Source organism: Penaeus monodon, chromosome 24 (assembly GCF_015228065.2).
Source record: "Penaeus monodon isolate SGIC_2016 chromosome 24, NSTDA_Pmon_1, whole genome shotgun sequence".
Classification (NCBI taxonomy): domain Eukaryota; kingdom Metazoa; phylum Arthropoda; class Malacostraca; order Decapoda; family Penaeidae; genus Penaeus; species Penaeus monodon.
Window position 1 is genome coordinate 24,007,062 of NC_051409.1, and position 1,679 is coordinate 24,008,740.

Below are 1,679 nucleotides of genomic sequence, written 5' to 3' on the forward strand. Positions count from 1 at the left end.
TGATTTGAAAAAACAGAAACAGTTTTGGATCAGAAAAAGATTCAGCATTATAACCTTAAACTTATAAGTACTAGAATGTAGCTAAATGTAAAATCAGTTGAGTATTGCTTTCTAAATCAGTTTCTTTGTTTAAGCTTGGAGGCCATCTGTTCACGGCCATATTAGAAGGAAAGAAGAAAGAAGCAGAAAAGCTTGTGGAACTTGGTGCAGATCCAGACAGTCATGGTGGAAAGCTGGTGAACGGGCTGTTGGCACGAGATCTTGGAGTTACTACACCTCGCCTCCTGGCCAATGCCCTGAATATGGAATGGGCTGTTACCATGTTTGCAAAGGTAATCATCTTCTGTCACATATTTCCTAAAACTGTCAACAATGTCTTGAGAACAAAAGAATTATATGACGTAATGTAAGCTTTTGAAAATTTACATTGACTCCAAATGTTTCAGAAAATAAGAAATGATAAGAAAATCGATGAAACTGGCTTTCTAACATCAGCCGCCTCAAACTCGGTACAGCTTAAAGTGAGTTACTTATTTTTTATGCTTTGGAAATGGATTGTAGCAGTATCTATTGTTTTTGTTTTTTTCTATTTAAGACTGTATAACTATTTTTTATGTTGAAGTAAATTCCTTCATTACTTTACATTCCACTAAGGACAAACATCTTTTAATTTCAGGTGCCCACACGACAGTTTCACGTGAGACATGCAACGACAGTGCAAGGAGGTGCTGATGCGTACAAGATGGACAAAAATGCACGAGGCTTTGTTCGCATCTTCAACTTCAGTTCTTTCAAGGACAGATCCGACCTGAACCTTCAGCAACTCGACTACGATGCTCGCATTATGTCAGATGTATTTGGCAAAATGGGATACGTGTGTGAAACACACTCGTCACCCACGGCTCAGCAAACGAAGGAAGTCCTGAAAAATATTCGGGATGCTGATGAGCTGACAGACGTCGGATGTGCTATATTTGTCATTTCTGGTTATAGTATAAATGACAGGAAGATTCTTACGTCCGATATGAAATCTGTAGACATCGACTATATCTTAAATTTCTTCAAAGATTCAGATTGTCCTCAGCTCACTAACAAACCTAAACTCTTCATCTTCAACTTGTACAACCTGAGTGAAGTTATAACGACTTCAAGCAGTGAAACTCTAAAAGTGAAGCGGTTGACAGATCCCCTCAGCGACATGGTTTGTATCTATTCCAACAGCATTGGTCTCAACTGCATCCCGAATGGGAAAGGAACAGCCTTTAACTGGTGTTTGTGTCGCACTTTGGCAGAGCATGCTCCCTCCCAGGAACTTTGTGATTTTTACAGAGAACTTCCTGAAGGTAAATGAGAGCCTCCTGGTGTTCTTACGAATTGAGGTACTTTGGCTTCCCCAAAGGGAACTTTCTTCTTTAATCCTATGCAAGTTTAATGAGATCCTCTAGAAGCAAGTTTTTATATGTTATACCACCATTAATTCAATAGATTTGCAAGGCTTTTAATTGAGATCCTTGAATTTTAAATATTATTTAAAGAAAATTTCTAGAAACATTGGCAATGTTGAAAAGTAACACTGATGTAATTCGATAAAGAACTAGAACAAATTATTTGAGTACACTTGTGAAATTTTGATATTCAACATACTTTTCACTGATTTTCGATAACTAGTATATTAATTG

At 37.4% G+C, this 1,679-nt stretch overlaps 1 protein-coding gene across 1 annotated transcript; it reads left to right on the forward strand.

Moving 5' to 3' along the window:
* Positions 1 to 114: 114 nt before the first annotated feature.
* LOC119588659 (caspase-10-like) lies at positions 115 to 1,351 on the forward strand. Its single transcript, XM_037937293.1, has 3 exons — positions 115 to 332; positions 447 to 521; positions 677 to 1,351. The coding sequence occupies exons 1-3, from the start codon at positions 303 to 305 to the stop codon at positions 1,349 to 1,351; spliced, it is 780 nt and encodes a 259-aa protein (XP_037793221.1). The 5' UTR covers positions 115 to 302.
* Positions 1,352 to 1,679: the final 328 nt, after the last annotated feature.